At 41.1% G+C, this 14,607-nt stretch overlaps 1 protein-coding gene and 1 pseudogene across 4 annotated transcripts in view; both read right to left on the reverse strand.

The window, feature by feature from the left end:
- The window catches only part of LOC123286709 (small ribosomal subunit protein uS5m-like), a 363,347-nt pseudogene that overhangs the window by 59,685 nt on the left and 289,055 nt on the right, over window positions 1-14,607 (reverse strand).
- Window positions 1,351-14,607, reverse strand: part of LOC106838520 (zinc finger protein 2) — a 54,877-nt gene continuing 41,620 nt past the window's right edge. The window contains exons 2-5 of one of the 4 annotated variants that reach the window (XM_014852683.3): window positions 14,175-14,258; window positions 10,762-10,867; window positions 10,183-10,269; window positions 1,351-7,904 (exon numbers count right to left, since the gene is read on the reverse strand). In XM_014852683.3, the coding sequence (XP_014708169.2) occupies window positions 6,634-7,904; window positions 10,183-10,269; window positions 10,762-10,867; window positions 14,175-14,207 (1,497 nt within the window). In that variant the 5' untranslated portion in view covers window positions 14,208-14,258 and the 3' untranslated portion in view covers window positions 1,351-6,633. Of the gene's footprint in view, window positions 7,905-10,182; window positions 10,270-10,761; window positions 10,936-14,174; window positions 14,352-14,607 lie in introns of those variants that run through there. The other 3 variants (XM_044772876.2, XM_014852681.3, XM_070511730.1) reach the window with 3 other exon arrangements.

The raw sequence follows: 14,607 nt of genomic DNA on the forward strand, positions 1-14,607 counted from the left end.
TGTAGCATCACTATTGATGGGCTGACACAAAACACTAAAAAATATAATAACTTTGGCTGATTACTCCTAATGGTGCTGGACAAAGTGGTAAAAGAAAAGGATAAGCTCAGAGATTTAAATTCCCTTCTCAAGTGCACATGGAACATTCTCCAGGATAGATCACATTTTAGGAGACAAACAAAGTGTTAAAAATTTTAAGAAGATTGAAATCTCAAAGTGTCTCTTCTGACCACAATGGAATGAAATTAGAAATCAATAGCAAAAGGAAAACTGGAAAATTCACACATATATGGAAATTAAATAACATACTCTTGAACAACCAATGGGTTAAAGAAGAAATCATAAGGGAAATTAAAAAATATCTTGAGACAAATGAAGATTAAAACACAACATATCAAACCTTATGGGATGCAGGAAAAGCAGTCCTAGGAGGGAAGTTTGTAGTAGTTGGCACCCGTACTAAAAAAGAAGATCTCAAATCAACAACCTAACTTTACACTTCAAGGAAGTAGAGAAATAGAAGAACAAACTCAGCCCAAAGTTAGCATAAAGAAGGAAATAATAAAGTTTAGACCAGAAATAAATGAAATCAAGAATGGATAAACAATAGAAAAAAATCAATGAGACTAAGAGTTGTGTTTTTAAAAGATCAACAAACTTGAGGGGGCAGAAGGAAAAGGAAGAAACTATACTATAAACACACACACACACACAATTATGGTGGTGGTTAAATGGGTATTACATTTATCAAACTCATCAGACACTTTAAATGGGTGAATTTTATTTGTGTAAAGTATACTTTGATAAAGTTGATTTTATGAAAGGGCCAAAAGCCAGTTCTTTTAAAAGACTAGTAAAATTGACAAACCTCTGGAAACACAATCAAGAGAAAAAGAGGATACAAATAATTCCAGGAATGAAAAAGAGAACATAACTACAGATAAAACAGAGATTTTAAAGAAAACAAAAAATACTTGACAGTTTAATGGCAAAAAAGGTAAATTTTTAGAAAAACTTTAAAGTTTGCAAGAAAATTGGAATAGCCCCTAAAGGCAATCAAAACACACACTACACACACAATAATCCCACTTTACCAGGTGAATGTGACTGTACATTTAAGGAATAGGAACTCTTCTAGGGGTGGGAAAAATCATTAAACCCCAGGATTGGGCTATCCTAGGACTTCCCCTGGGTAAATCACAGGAATGCAAGTACTCTTTTACATTAGAAAGTTTATCAATGTAATTTACCACATTAACAGATTAAAGAAAACCATATGATCATCTCAAAAGATGTAGATTTTACTACTGTTCAAGAAAACCTATTTTTTAAAAAAGATAAAAAGGCACATTCCATTATATTCATTGTCATTTTTATTTGGCTACACCATCATAAAGCATACATAATGGGCAGGTTATATAAAGGACTATATCAACAATAACAGTTATATAGCACTTGATAGCTTACAAGTTACTGTGCATCCATGATCTACCTAATCTAATCACTCCCAGGTAGGTATTACATTTTAAAAAATATATAAATGAAGAAACATTTAAGAGAATGAAGTAATTTGTCCCAAATCCCAATTTTCATTATTTTGTTGGTACTCTATGATATCATATATCATGTATCAAATTAAAATGAACAGATATCTGCATACAGATAACACACAATGGAAAAAACTCCCCAAATTCTGAATCCAATTTTCCAGTGGTTCTCACATGCTCTCAGAACAAAGATACAAATAAAAATGTTTAAATTAACCCCATGGTTTATATTATTAGTCATATCTATCTTTCCTTCTCAAATTTGTAATCTACAGTTAAACACTGGTGTTTCCCTAACTTAAAAACTAAAGTTTCTGTGAAGCTAGATGAAGCTTGCAGCCTGGTAGTTTCTACCCACCAACTTGGCAGCTCATCTTGGGCAAACAAGTGAGCATTCCTCTTGGTACTTAATCCTAACTGGTTACAAATGACATGTCTGCCACAAACCTTTGACACAACTTGACATGCCATTTCAGTGTCAAATGGAAGGAAGTCATGGGAAAGGTAGAGTAGTACTTTCCCCTATTCCTCTCCCTAAATACAGTTAAAATTCCTGGACATTACATATAGAACGACATAAGAAGATTCTGAAGCTGGAGAGAATACAGAATGTCTGAGGCCTCTGGACCTGAAGAACGACACAGCACTGCATTCCTGGAGTTTTCCTTTTGCCTCATCTATCCAAGACTGGGTTCTGAAGAAGCTGGCAACTCAGAAACACCAATAGGCATAGATAAAAAATGGCCCAAGAAAACTCTCCTCTGTCTAGCCAAAGGACTAGGAAAAAGCATCCTCGCAAGACAGAAAACTTCTGGACAACAATCACCCATTCCAGCCAAAGGCCATGGGAAAAACTGTGGCCCTGACCACAACAACAAAGGCTGAGTGGGGAGCCTACACTTCCACCCTCACCAAGCTCTAACAAGGTTCCTTAATGTCCCAACCCACTCCAGAGTGATATCAGAGAAGGTCAAGTGGGAGACAGGATTTTCAGAAGTGACCTCTCCCCCCATCCCACTCCAGTAGTGTCATTGGGGACTAGGTGGGGAGACTGGGCCTCCAACCCTATCCAGAGACAAGACATCTCTGCCCCTCCTTACTTGATTTCATCAGTAGAGGCCTAGTGGAGATTCAAGAGTTTCGCTAATGACAAACAGTAATGCAGTTACTCCCCACCTAACCCCACCCCAACCTGTGATATCAGAGGAGGCCTAGCATCAGCAGTATTGAGGACCACCACCTCAGGTGTCAATAGAGGCCAATGATGAACCTGGACTTCCAATGCCAACTTACAGCAATAAGGCAGTGTCCCCCAAACCCTTTCTCCACCAGAGCAGTGTCAGAAGAGGAGTGCCCAAACAAAAGCATTAAACAGGATACAGAGTCTTGTAACATAAAACTCAAAATGTCCAAATTTCAAATGAAAATCACTCATCACACAAAGAACTAGGAAAATCTCAACTTGAATGAGAAGACAGTCCAGAGATGCCAACACTGAGATGACGTAGATGTTAGAACTACCTGACGAGGACTTTAAGACAGCCATCATAATAACGCCTCAATGAGCAATTGCAAACATGCTTGACATAAATTTAAAAAACAGAAAGTCTCAGCAAAATAGAATACACAGAGAACCAAACGGAACTGAAAAATACAATAAATGAAATAAAACCCGATGATGGGCTCAACAGAAGAATGGAAGGCACAGAGGAAAGAATCAGTGAACTTGAAGACAGAACAATAGAGAATACCCAATCTGAACAACGGAGAGAAAATTGCTATGGACTGAATCGCATTCCCCTCCCCCCTGCCCCAATTCATATGTTGAAGCCCCAATCCCCAACGTGACTGTATTTGGAGATAGGGCTTTTAGAAGGTTCTTAAGGTTAAATGAGGTCATAAGTATGGGATCCTAATCTGATAGGATTGGTAGCCTTATAAGAAGAGGAAAAGAGAATTCTCTTTTTCTCTCCACATGTATGCACCAAGGAAAGGCTGTGAGGACACAGCAAGTAGGTGGCCATCTGCAAGCCTAGAAGAGAGCTCTTACCAAAAACTGAATTGGCTGGCAACTTATCTGGGCCTTCCCAGCCTCCAGAAGTGTGAGAAATAAATTTCTTTTGAGTCATCCAGTCAATGGTATGTTTTTTACAGCACCCCAAGCAGATTAAGACAGATTTTGGTACCTAGAAGTGGGGTGCTGCTCCAACACATACCTAAAGATGTGGAAGCAGCTTTGGAACTGAGTAACAGATAGAGGTTGGGAAAGTTTCAAGGTGCACGCTAGAAATATGGAGGTTAAAGGCCCTTCTGGTGAGGTCTCAGCCAGAAACGAGGAACGCATTATTGGAAACTGGAAGACGATTCTTGATGTAAAGTGGCAAAGGACTTGGCTGACCTGTGTCTCAGTGTTTTGTGAAAGGCAGAACTTGTGAGCAATGAAACTGGATATTCAACAGAGATGTCCAAGCAAAGCAGGGAAGGTACAGCTTGGGTCCTCCTTACTGCTTACAGCAAAACGTGAGCAGAGAGAGAAGGAATTGTTAAGCAAAAAGGAACCAGAACTTGGAGATTTGGATAATTCTATCTATCCATACTGTAAAATATGAGAAATCTCAATCTGAAGAGAAGAGGGTGTGGCTGAACAACCATTTGATAAAGAGATCATGAGTGAGACTCATAAACTTAATCAGCCATCTCAGCAGACGCCAGGAATAGAAATAAGATTATATCAGCAGAAACACCACCAGCTGGGACTAAAGGGGAATGAAAAACCAGACAAATGAAGGAGGGCCATCAGACTTCTTAGATGTTACAGGCCCAGACAACAGAGGTATTCAGCTGCAAACATGCCCTATGCTTCAAGAAAGTTCCAGAAGAATGACTCCAAGCTGATTCAGAGCGCATCAGGTTGCCTCTTGTTTCAAAGTGGGGGGACACCAATGAGTTTCAACAATCCAGACAGCCTCCAACCACAGGGTTGTGCAGCAGAGCCTTGGTAGCAGACCCATTGCACCAGTGGGTCTGGAAGGTGGGGCATCAAGCTGAGGAGGATTATTCTCACGCCTTAAGATCTCATGGAGTTTGCCTTACTAGGTTTTGGACTTGCTTGGGACCCATCATCCCTTCCTTCTTTCCTGTTTCTCCCTTTTAGAATATCTGCACTATGCCTGTCCCACAATCCTATTCTGGAAGCACTTAACTTATGTGGTTTCACAGATTCACAGCTGGACAAGTATTTTGCCTCAGGATGAATTATAGCTCGAGTCTCACCCATATCTGATTTATGTGATACTTAGATGAGACTTTGAACTTTAGAAGTGATGCTAGAATGGGTTAAAACTTTTGGGGTTGTTGGGATGGTGTGAATGTATTTTGCATGTGAGAAAAACATGAATTTGGGGGGAGCAGGGGCAGAACACTATGGACTGAATTACGTCCCCTCAGGTTCATATGTTGAAGCACTAACTCCCAATGTGACTACATTTGGAGATAAGGCTTTTTGGAGGTAATTAAGGTTAAATGAGGTCATAACGCTCGGAGCCTATTCGGAGAGAATCTCTCCCTCTTCCCACGTGCATGAACCAAGGAAAGGCCACGTGAGGACACAGCAAGAAGGTGGCCTTCTGCAAGCCAAGAAGAGAACACTTGCAAGAGACCAAAGTCAACACCTTGATCTTGGACTTCCCAGCCTCCAGAACTGTAAGAAATTAGTTTCTGTTGTTTGAGCCACCCAGTTTATGTTATTTTGTTATGGCAGGCTGAGCAGACTAGGAAAAAAATATACTGAAAAAAAATGAACAGAGCCTCAGGAACCTGTGGAACAGCAATCAAAGATCTAACATTTGTGCCATCAGAGTCCTGGAAGGAAAGAAAGGGTGGGGGTGGGGGGCTGAAAATGTATCCAAAGAAATGGTGGCTGAAAAATCCCCCAAATTTGGCAATAGACATTAATCTACAGATTCAAGAGCTCAGAAAAATGGATAAACTCAAAGAAATCCACACCAAGACATCACAAACTTGTGGAAACTAAAAACCCAGTACTCAAAATATTTGCAGTGATAACCTTCAAAGTTTCAATGAAAAAAATATATACACAAAGATGTCATCTGCCTCTATCCCCGAGAAAAATGGTGACAGGCAAGAATTTCAAAGTCTTTTCAAGTTTTCACAATCTAATATGCAGTGTCAGCTCAGGTCCACAACTAAATTTTACTATGGTATGAAAAAGTCTAAGTACAAACTACATACAACTGAGGTAAATCTTTATAAATAAGCACATTCTCAGGTAACTCAGATAGCTTAACAGACTGAAAACATCAAAGGTCCCTTCTGTACTCTCCCTTTCTAGGCTGTCCGTCTTGACCCTTGGAGTTAATGTGATTCTTAGTAGGTGACATCTCAATATGCAAGGTCGAAAAGACAAAAAGTGCAGAAGTGGACTGCCAGGCCAACGTTCCTAGGCTTCAGGGTGGAAACTTTGCAACTGACCAACTAACAAGTCTGACTAATACTTTTCCTGGTTGTATTTGTTTGAATAGTTTTCTCCATCAACATTTCTTGAGTTCATTCCCCCAGCTCTTTTTCTCTATCCTTTCTGCCTACCTCTTCAGTGCCCTTGTAATAAAGACTAGGGACAACTTCCCTTCCACTGCCACCTCCAAGCCTGGAAACACTCATTGTGAATTCTCAATCTCTGGATTTCTACCCCTGTAATTTCCCCAAAAGCACTTATCTCTGTAAAATCTCATCCCCTTAGCATTATGAGACTACCCAGCCCAGCCAAGATGTCTTCTTTCCATCATGGCATACCCTATTTCTCTCTCAAGGATTAGGTAGCTTACATACACATTAGGGTATTGGAAATAATTTCCTTCTTTCCCCAGGGAAATTCAGTGTCCTCCATTAGAACACTTTAAAAAATGTAAAACTCCTCTTTCACATTCTGTCAGCTATGTCCCATATCAACAATGACTTCTCAATGACTATCTTTTTTGTAACAGTCATAAATTCCTTTGTAGCCCTCACAGCATGTATAGTAATTGTTCAATAAATATGCTCTGAACGTACTACATTTATATAATCTTTATCCAGTATGAATTCTCTTTTGCTGGCTAAAGACTGAATGCTCACTAAAGGATTTTCCATATTCCCCGGTTTTCCCTCCAGCATGGGTTTTCTGATGTTGAGAAAGCGATGAACTCTGGCTGAAAGCTTTTCCACATTCCTTACATTTGTAGGGTTTTTCTCCAGTGTGAGTTTTCTGATGCTTTGTAAGAGATGAGCTCTGGCTGAAAGCTTTTCCACAATCCTTACATTTGTAAGGTTTCTCTCCAGTGTGTGTTCTCTGATGACGAATAAGGGCTGAGCGGTCACTGAAGGATTTGGGACAATCACTGCATTTATAGGGTTTCTCCCCAGTGTGAGTTCTCTGGTGTTGAGTCAGGGCTGAACAGTAGCCAAAGGCCTTCCCACATTCATTACACTCATAAGGCCTCTCCCCAGTATGAGTTCTCTGGTGCTGAATAAGGCCTGATCGATCACTAAAGGCTTTTCCACATTCATTACACTTATATGGTTTCTCTCCAGTGTGAATGACCTGATGCTGGGTAAGGAATGTGCTTTGGCTGAAGGCCTTCCCACATTCATTACACTCATAAGGTTTCTCTCCAGTATGAATTCGCTGATGTTGAGTGAGGTATGAACTCTGATTAAAGGCCTTCCCACATTCATTGCATTCATAGGGCTTCTCTCCAGTATGAATTATATGATGCCGAATAAGGGCTGAGCGGTGACTGAAAGCTTTCCCACATTCGTGACATTCATACGGTTTCTCTCCAGTATGAATTCTCTGGTGTAGAGTAAGGTGTATGCTCTGGCTAAAGGCTTTACCACATTCGTTACATTCGTAAGGTTTTTCTCCTGTGTGAATTCTCTGATGCAAGACAAAAGCTGAGTAGTAACTAAAGGCCTTCTCACACTCATTACACTTCCACGGTTTCTTTCCTGTACAAATCTTCTCATGCCTCGTTAGATCTGCATTTCGTTTTAAGTTCTTTTTGAATGAATCACAATTATGTAGTCTTTCTTCTTGCTGTTGAACATGTAATGATCTCCAACTAAAATTTCTTCCAGATTCACCACACTGGTAACTTCTCTCCCCAGAAGATCTCTTCTGAGCGACAACCTCTTGCATTAAATGTTTCTCATGGTTTTCCTGCTGACTCTCTAAAGAATCCTCACATTCACCGGAACTTTCCTTTGGAAATCTATCTATTAACACCCCAGGGGCTGATGCTTCTTCAGAAATGTCCTGCTTTGGAGTTTGCTCCTTGCTTTCTGGTTTTGTCTCCCAGTCTGAAAAACACAAAAATACAAAGATATCATTTCCTACATGGAGAGAAAAAAAAGTGCTATGGTAGGATAATATGAAACCAACAAACAAAAAATGCTTACAGGGAACACAGGAACTTAAAAGCTCTCAAAAATAGCCTTACAATCTTGAGAGACTATGAAAAAAAAAAAAAGGTCGACTGGGCAAAGAAGAGCAGTTGCATAAAGGAGGAGGGTGAGCAGGTACTCAAGACTACTCTATCCAGCAGGGTAGGAAATAAGAAAGAATAACAGAAAAGACTAAGCAGATATGATGCGGGGAAATGGCAGATAAAAAACAGGGTTTGGTGGAGACAGGGCTGGGATCAGAGAAAGATGGTCTCCCAGGGATTGCCCATTGTCACCGTCTCAGCAGAGCCTCATCACTTCATGTGTTGAGGATGACCATCTTGAGCTGATCTCCTTGCCAGCAATCATTTCCCATTCCAGTATGTCCCAATCAATCACTGCTAACAGACTCATCTTTCAAAACCATCTCTCTTACACAAATAACTCTGCTGCTTCCACCTTCTCAAGATAAGACACAAATTCTAGAAGCTACCATTCAAAATGGCCCAGATTTACAATTTCAAATCATCACAAAGCTTAGCAATTAAGAAGCAACTAATCATCTCTGATTGCCCCACACCCAGCAAATTGCAAAGAGTAAAAAGAACTAATATTTTTTCTTTTAAAAAGGGTAGTGTGTGAAGAGGGGAAGGTCAAATCCCCATGTGCTCAGATTGGCATCCCCTGTCAGGATACCTGCCCCAAAACCCTAGACTTCCCATTAAAGGTTTGGGGGAAAAAGCTTTACTGCTAAAAATGTTTAAATATTTCCAGGCTTAAATGGTCTTTAATATCCATTCCAACCATGACTCTACACGAAATAAATCACTACAGTGTTCTCAAGTACATAAAATCAGGGAAGTGTCTGAGATTTTAAAATAAGCAGAAATAGGTTAAAGGCAAATGGACTTTCAGCTAAGGGGAGTGAAAGAATTAAAGTCCCAAATGTTCATGGAGAACATACGGTCAGTGGAGGCTAGTAACAGACTTGCCTGCCTGGTGTTAAGGGGTCAAGTTAGAAACAAAGAAGGCAAAACGGCTAGGCAGGTAGACTAACAAAGGCCTTGAAAGCAGGTAGAGGAATGCAGAAGTGGCAGAGTAAGCAACTCACTGTGGGGAATCTAGCAGTATTCTGCTGCCTCAGTTACAGAAGGATAAGACCAAAGAAAGTATAATTAGCTGGTAGTCTATTGCATAATCAAGTTTGACAGAAATGATAGGGTCAAATCCATGACATCTTTTAAAAAAAAGTTACCAGGACTTAATCAATAGTTATCATTTGCTTAGCATATAGCCAGGTACTGTTCTAAGCATTTCTCTTGGGTTATTTCATTTGATCCTCCCAACAACCCTATGAGTTAAGTATTATCATCATCCCCATTTTGCAGTTGGGGAATTTGAATCACAGAGAGGATAACTCACTTGTTAAAGGTCACAGACCTAGTGAGCAGCTGAGATTGACTTTGAACCCAGGAAGACTAGTTCCAAGGTCTGCATTCTTTTTTTTTTGAGGAAGATTAGCCCTGAGCTAACTATTGCCAGTCCTCCTCTTTTTTGTTGAGGAAGACTAGCCCTGAGCTAACATCGTGCCCATCTTCCTCTACTTTATATGTGGGACACCTACTACAGCATGGTGTGCCAAGCAGTGCCATATCCACACCTAGGATCCGAACCAGTGAACCCCAGGCCACCGAGAAGTGGAACGTGCGAATTTAACCGCTGCACCACCAGGCTGGCCCCCAAGGTCTGCATTCTTAACTACTATGTTATGCTGCCTGCCATAAAATAGAGAGGAAGGCAAGGCAAAACTCAGAGATCAACTCATAGTCATTGGTCTGAGACAAAAAGTAGCAAAATCCTGTAGAGATAAAATAACATATATGAAAAAGCCAGGTTTAGAACCTTGCACCCAAGCAAATTATTAACAAACTTAAAAATGTTGATTTAATTTCATCTTATTTAGGAAAAAGAATCGGTCTGAAAGGGTGGAAAGCATTTACATTCTAACAAATAAAATTATGAATTTATTAAAAAATCATCATCCACAGAGCTGGAGTGTGGCACGGGAGAAAGGAACTTCACTTCAACTTTTGCATGGGTCTAGAGAAATCTGGAAAGGCTCCTCCACAAGCATTTCAAAGATACTTTTCCCACTGACCACCTGAGTTTTATGTTCATTGTCTCCAACACTCACCTGGACCAGTCGCTTTTGGGATTTCTCTCTCCAGTTCCTCCTTACACTCCAACGGAGAGATTACATCAGGCTTGGAAATTGGAAACCCTATTCATGGGGAAAGAAAAAGGAGTCTGGTAAAGAGCTCAGTGCTAGCTCCTTGGTCATTAGGGAAGACAACATAAGACAGAGAGAGAGGGGCTGGTTTTGGATTCTCCCTCAACAGTGCTCAGAAGAAGGCAGAAATATTGATACGAGGTTTACTTGCATTCAGAACAACTGAGTCACTTGTTTTTCCCTCTCCCTATCAAAAGAATAGGTACTCATTTCTCAAGAGATGTTTTCACTAGAACTTTGTCTCAACATCCTTGGTCAAGGAGTAGAGAAGAAGGATGCTATTGCCAGGTGAATACAATAAAAAGGTGTCCATTTCTAACTCTAGGAGTGTTAAAACTATATCCAGAAACAAACAGCAGAAACTGTCTGTCTTAGGCCTTTTAGAGATTAAGAATCTTTGAATCTAAGAACCCCAGAGCTCCTAGGAACCGAGGAAGCAAAGGTACAACAGGTAAACTCCCAGGGGAGGGGAGTCATCCTTACCCAGCAAGACCAGATTCCTATGCTTCTTGGGCGCATCTCCCTGAGGAGGGTTCAGCTGCCCCCACTTGGGGAGAGCCTCAGCCATATCCCTGACCATCGACGACTCCTGAAGAACCAAACACATCAGTGCTCACCAAGGGACCTCCTTCCAGAGGCTTCTGAGAAGGACTCAAACTGACAGCACAGGAGAAGGAAGACAGGAAGGACAGGAAGGTTAGACAAAACGACCTCTAACATCCCTTCCAATACTACGGTTCTCAGGCGGATTTGCAGCCACAGACTCACTCCCTGCCTCCAACTATAAGAACTGCATGTTACCTGCCAGTAGGAAGGAAAGCACCTCTCCATAAAATCTGAAGGTACCAAGTTATTAGTTTATGTATCAATAAACTAAATTATAAGGGGTGACTGGACACATGTGTATGGTGATAGATGGTAATTAGTCTTTGGGTGTTGAACATGATGTACTCTACACAGAAATTGAAATATAATGATGTACACCTGAAATTTACATAATGTTATAAACCACTGTTACCTCAATTAAAAAAATGTGGAGAAAAAGATCAATACAGTTACCTAAAAACCCTATAGTCTTAACAAAGATAAATAAACTAAATTATAGAAACCCTTAATATTTAGACATGGGGAAGTGAAGCAAATGTAATTATGAGTTAAGTATTTTCTTTATGGTATAGTTTTACAATATAGGGGATTAAGAAATATGAAATATTTTCCTCTCTAGTCTTCTTTTGGGAATAAAATTCGCCCAATATATATTAAAAATTAAGAAGTCTGCTACATGTGTCACAGAATATAGATTTATTTGTAAAACAGTGACCCAAGCCCAAATTATTATGAAAGTTCCCAAAGTGTTCTTGCCATTTCTTGTAACGGCCCTGATGGGTCTGGCCCCTGCCTCTACTCTCTACCCCAGCATATGCTACTCCTCCCGCATTCTCTGTGCTCCAGCTGGAGGCCATCTTTCAGCTTCCTGAAATGTATGCCACATTCCCTTTTGCTCCTTTTCACATGCAGCTTCCTGTTCCTGAATGTTCTCCCCCTGCCCTACCCTTTCAGGTATTTTAATCCTACTCACACTTCGGCTCTCAGCTCAGATGTCACCTCCTCAGGGAAGCCTTCCCGGACTCTCAGGGTTGCAGCCCCATGTTCTTTCCCTTCTCTTGGGTTACCGGCACACTGAGAGACTTTGTGATTATTGTCTGACTGTCCCATTAGACAGTAGGCTCTATGAGAGCAGAGGCCAGGTCTGCTTTTGCTCACTGAAGCAGCCCTAGTACGTGGTGCAGAGCAGGAAGACTGTAAATACTTCTCAGAGTATTGAATGAAGGAAGGAACACTTGAACAAGAATTACTAGAAACAAGTTTAAATGGGGTGTTCTGTAAAATGTGCATGAAAACAGAGGTGGGGAGAGGAACAGAAGGGTATTAAAGTTGGAAAACACTGCAGGAGTGTTTACTCCAGCCTAACCTTAATCTAGATCATGGGCACAAAGTTTAGACTGCCTGCTAAAATGTGGGGCAAGGGAGAGGGTGGGTAATGCTACTTTGAATCTGTAGCTGAATCTGTTTACTACCGATAAGACAAATGCCTAATAATTTTTTCATTGTATTAAAAAAATTTCTATACAGGGGCCGGCCCCGTGGCCGAGTAGTTAAGTTCGTGCACTCCGCTTCGGCAGCCCAGGGTTTCACTGGTTTGGATCCTGGGTGCGGACATGGCACCACTCATCAGGCCATGCTGAGGCGGCATCCCACATGTCACAACTAGAAGGACCCACAACTAAAAATGCACAACTATGTACTGGGGGGCTTTGGGGAGAAGAAGGAAAAATTTTTAAAAATAATAATAAAAAAATAAAAAATTTCTATACAACTTCAATTTAAATGAGACACATTAAATAGACCAGTTCCTGGATGCTAGCAAATGAACCAATCCTACCCCTTTTCGAACCACCACTTTTGCCAAAGACCCCTGAACATAGATATGAATATAATGGTTAATTTTATTTATATTCATCATTCTAATGTTTATGATATAGCCCTCCAAAAACAACTCACATTAACGAAATAAAGTTAAAAGCTACCTACTTGGAAAATCCCCTGCCCAAAATAATTTAACTCTTTATTCTAATACTTGAAGTGTGAAATCACTACCCTTTTCATTTCAGTTTATGGTCCCTTAAGGCCATATGCCTCAGGAGTGATCAACACAAGCAATATCATTTGTACAGTCTTCTTTCTTTACAAATAACGCTCACAGTAACAGACTAACTGGCAGTTCCTTTCAGACTGGAGTTCCCTGAGAAAACCTCAGCAATCAAACTCGTTTATGGAGCTGCTGCTCAGTGTGCACGTGCTGGGGCTGGAGGGCAGAGGCAGACCAGTCAGACACTGTCCCGCAGATGCTACTGACTTTCTCTTCCCTCTTCCCTCTGAAAGAGATCTACAATTCAGATCAGAACCAGTACTGGCCTTTTCTCCCAGCGTCTCACATGGATCATCAGCTCCTGTGTGCTGTGAGGCCAGGTCTGAAGCTCACAAGCACTCCTAGTGCCCTTGGGTCCGCCATTCTCCCAGGGTCCGCCATTCTCCCAGGGTCCGCCATTCTCCCAGGGTCCTAGGCCAGATCCTACAGAAGCATCTTGACTAATCTCTCCCCAACCAGTCATGGCATGTTTCATCTTGCTGAGCCTCTAAAAACCTTCACAGGGCCTTAATCGCCCTTGGAATAAGACCCAGCGTGAATTTGCCTGTGGTCTGGCTACAACATACCTAAGCTTCCCTCACACTCCAGCTCACTCCACAGTAACACACACATACCCCTCGAAGATCTCTAACTCTCTCATCACTTGGAGACTCTTTTTTGCCAAACCTGTTCTCTCTCTTGGAATATTCCTGTATTCTATTCTCCAACTACTTATTTTCTCTTGCTTTTCAAAGTACAGATTTTATCCCAATATTTTTCCCCCAAATACTCTAGAGGATGGAAAACCTCTTCCAAGGCCTTTTATGACTTGTCTGTACCGGTCATTTCTGCATTTAGAAATACATACATTTCTTCTTGCTGTTTAACTATGTTACTTATCTATATCTTATCTCCTCAGTAAACTTCAGCACAACTGGCTTTCATCACTTTGCATCTCACCATGAGGCCAAGTACAGCACTGAGGAGTTAGTAAGTGTGCGCCAAGCACTAAGTGGACAGAGAAGTAATGCCGGGAGAGAAAGTCCTGCATAAGTGAGGAGCACGTCCTGTCAGGTTCACAATTCATCATTTTATCAAGATGAACCCAGTGGTCTAGGAATCAGGGCTGAGCAATTCCATAACAATGGAAGGAACCACATTTACGTTCTGAGAACAGAAGGAAAATAAAAGAAGGACCTAAACCCACCTGGGAGGCAATGGTCAGCAGCACGGTGGTCATGCTATTTTGGGTTTCCAGCACCAGGAAGGTCTAAGTCCTCAGAAAGTGACCCTAGACGTGAAGATAGAAATCATGATAATTACTCTTGCCTTCCCATAAACTCGCAGAAACTGTCATATGCAGCTACTTGTCACCTAAGAAGAGCTGACACAGGGAACCAAGGGACAATCCCACAACATCCCTGAATCAAGACAGCCATGACCTTGCTGCCTCAGGTTCCTCCCATCCTCCTCCGCCCTTAACCTCCAGTAGAACTCTGCTATGAGAATCTGGACACACAAACTAAATACATATTTGTATCTTTCATCTGCTGAGTGATAGTCAAATAACACTCAAAGTCTCTTGTGTCAGTCGGTGCCTCACTTAATGATTCATCCCTGTTCTATTCGAGGCTCACAGG

This window comes from Equus asinus, chromosome 6 (genome assembly GCF_041296235.1).
Source record: "Equus asinus isolate D_3611 breed Donkey chromosome 6, EquAss-T2T_v2, whole genome shotgun sequence".
In the NCBI taxonomy this organism is placed as follows: Eukaryota; Metazoa; Chordata; class Mammalia; order Perissodactyla; family Equidae; genus Equus; species Equus asinus.